General features: G+C 56.3%; 1 protein-coding gene across 1 annotated transcript; it reads left to right on the plus strand.

The window, feature by feature from the left end:
• The first annotated feature begins 143 nt into the window (after positions 1 to 143).
• Positions 144 to 2,227, plus strand: CHRM3 (cholinergic receptor muscarinic 3). The gene has a single exon (XM_081810195.1). It carries the CDS (start codon positions 217 to 219, stop codon positions 1,987 to 1,989), a length of 1,773 nt encoding a protein of 590 aa, XP_081666321.1. The 5' UTR covers positions 144 to 216; the 3' UTR covers positions 1,990 to 2,227.
• Positions 2,228 to 2,912: the final 685 nt, after the last annotated feature.

Here is a 2,912-nt window from a genome sequence, read left to right on the forward strand (position 1 = left end):
GCCGAGCAGGGAGCCTGATGCGGGGCTCGATCCCAGGACCCTGAGATCATGACCCGAGCCGAAGGCAGACGCCCAACCGACTGAGCCACCCAGGCGCCCGGTCTTCCACGTATTTTAAAAGCTGTGCAATGCGAAGAAGCAACCCAAGGAGGGCAGACTGTGCTCCTAACGGCGTCTTCTCTCTCTTCTCTCCCCAGACTATGTCCGAGAATCACAATGAGCTGGCACGCTAACCATACAACCTCGCCTTTGTTTCCGAATATCAGCTCGTCCTGGGTGCGCGGCCCCTCGGATGCTGGGCTGCCCCCGGGCACGGCCCCTCACTTCGGCAGCTACAACGTCTCTCGGGCAGCTGGGAATTTCTCCTCTGCCGATGGCACCACCAGCGACCCGCTGGGAGGCCACACCATCTGGCAGGTGGTCTTCATCGCCTTCCTAACGGGTGTCCTGGCCTTGGTGACCATCATCGGCAACATCCTGGTGATCGTGGCCTTCAAGGTCAACAAGCAGCTGAAGACGGTCAACAACTACTTCCTCTTAAGCCTGGCCTGTGCCGACCTGATTATCGGGGTCATTTCCATGAATCTGTTTACCACCTACATCATCATGAATCGGTGGGCTCTAGGAAACCTGGCCTGTGACCTCTGGCTGTCCATTGACTACGTGGCCAGCAATGCCTCCGTCATGAACCTTCTGGTCATCAGCTTCGACAGGTACTTCTCCATCACGCGGCCGCTCACGTACCGAGCCAAACGAACAACCAAACGAGCTGGCGTGATGATAGGCCTGGCGTGGGTCATCTCCTTCGTCCTGTGGGCCCCCGCCATCCTCTTCTGGCAGTACTTTGTCGGGAAGAGGACTGTGCCACCCGGCGAGTGTTTCATCCAGTTCCTCAGCGAGCCCACCATTACGTTCGGCACGGCCATCGCTGCCTTCTACATGCCTGTCACCATCATGACTATTTTATACTGGAGGATCTATAAGGAAACGGAAAAACGTACCAAAGAGCTCGCCGGGCTGCAGGCCTCGGGGACGGACGCGGAGGCCGAGAACTTTGTCCACCCCACAGGCAGCTCTCGGAGCTGCAGCAGCTACGAGCTGCAACAGCAGAGCCTGAAACGCTCGGCCCGGAGGAAGTACGGTCGCTGCCACTTCTGGTTCGCCACCAAGAGCTGGAAGGCCAGCGCCGAGCAGATGGACCCCGACCAGAGCAGCAGCGACAGCTGGAATAACAACGACGCTGCCGCCTCCCTGGAGAACTCCGCCTCTTCCGACGAGGAGGACATCGGCTCCGAGACCAGAGCCATCTACTCCATCGTGCTCAAGCTGCCTGGCCACAGCACCATCCTCAACTCCACCAAACTGCCCTCCTCGGACAACCTGCAGGTGCCCGACGAGGCGCTGGGGGCGGCCGACCTGCAGAGGAGAGCCAGCAAGCTGCAGGCCCAGAAGAGCATGGACGACGGGGCCGGCTTTCCGAAAAGCTTCTCCAAGCTTCCCATCCAGCTAGAGTCAGCCGCGGACACGGCCAAGGCGTCCGAGGCCGACTCCTCGGCGGGCAAGACCACGGCCACTCTACCTCTGTCCTTCAAGGAAGCCACTCTGGCCAAGAGGTTCGCTCTGAAGACCCGAAGCCAGATCACCAAGCGGAAACGGATGTCGCTCATCAAGGAGAAGAAGGCGGCCCAGACGCTCAGCGCCATCTTGCTGGCCTTCATCATCACCTGGACCCCGTACAATATCATGGTTCTGGTGAACACCTTCTGCGACAGCTGCATACCCAAAACCTATTGGAATCTGGGCTACTGGCTGTGCTACATCAACAGCACCGTGAACCCCGTGTGCTACGCGCTGTGTAACAAAACGTTCAGAACCACTTTCAAGACGCTGCTGCTCTGCCGGTGCGGCCGGCGCAGGCGGCGGAAGCAGCCGTACCCGCATGGGCAGGCGGCTGCTTTTCACAGGCGCGCGCCGGAGCGGGCCCTGTAGGGCAGCCGAGCGCACCCCCACCCGCAAACCTCGGGAGGGCGCCGGCGGAGGGTACGGGCGATGCCCGGCGGTGATGAAAATGGGTTGTTGGGCTTTTTTTTTAATCACCCAGAGATGAAGGAAGCTGCCTGTTTACTGACCCACTGAATAAACCCATTTTAATATAGTAAGTCAGATACCGATTCAGCAAAAAAAAAAAAAAAAAAAAAACATATTCCTGAATATAAAGAAATTTCTTCTGAAATAGACTTTAGGTGGTTTTTTTCTCAAAGAGGAAAAAAAAAATGTGTCTCACAATAATTCCACAGCCAAATTGATCTGCTGGGTTCTCTGAGTTCCCATTAGCGCTGGGATCTCGGCTGAGCATCACCAGCCGAGCCGGCCGCCGCGTTCCTCCCGAGGAGCCCCCGCGGGTCGACCCAGAGCCCACGTGGAACACGTCAGGCTAGCGCATTCGTGGTTCAGAAATTATTTCATACGCTGCAGAGCTGAACCTTCTTGTCCCAATAGAGCTTTCCTGTCTTCTTTGGTGTGTTGTTAAACTCTATTTGTGGACTTGATTCTTGCAAAGTACTGTTTTGTGCAGTTCCAGTTCCATACCAATAAAAATATATAAGTGTGTGTGTGTGTGTGTGTGAGAGAGAGAGAGAGCTGCGCGCGCGCGCACACACACACACACACACACAGTGTATATAATATAGTGGGAATCACTGAGCTGGCAAATTTTTCTTGCAATATAAGCTTTCAGTACTTTGGTAACTGAAGTTCTTTGGGATCCTAACACAACATAAAAGTGAAATAAACCCAGTGTAATGTTTGGGAAACCAGGGTTGTTTTTTTTCCCCCACAAACCACCCTGGGGAATACGCAGGCGCGGGCAGCCGGCCCCCCCGGGGGGGGTGCGCAGAGCAGCCGGGCCCCCC

Source organism: Leptonychotes weddellii, unplaced genomic scaffold, assembly GCF_054177405.1.
Source record: "Leptonychotes weddellii isolate Sample4059 unplaced genomic scaffold, ASM5417740v2 HiC_scaffold_19908, whole genome shotgun sequence".
Classification (NCBI taxonomy): Eukaryota; Metazoa; Chordata; class Mammalia; order Carnivora; family Phocidae; genus Leptonychotes; species Leptonychotes weddellii.

Bases quoted from the DNA above. Each gene is read 5' to 3' on its own strand.
- CHRM3 (XM_081810195.1), top strand. From the start codon at position 217: ATGAGCTGGCACGCTAACCATACAACCTCGCCTTTGTTTCCGAATATC.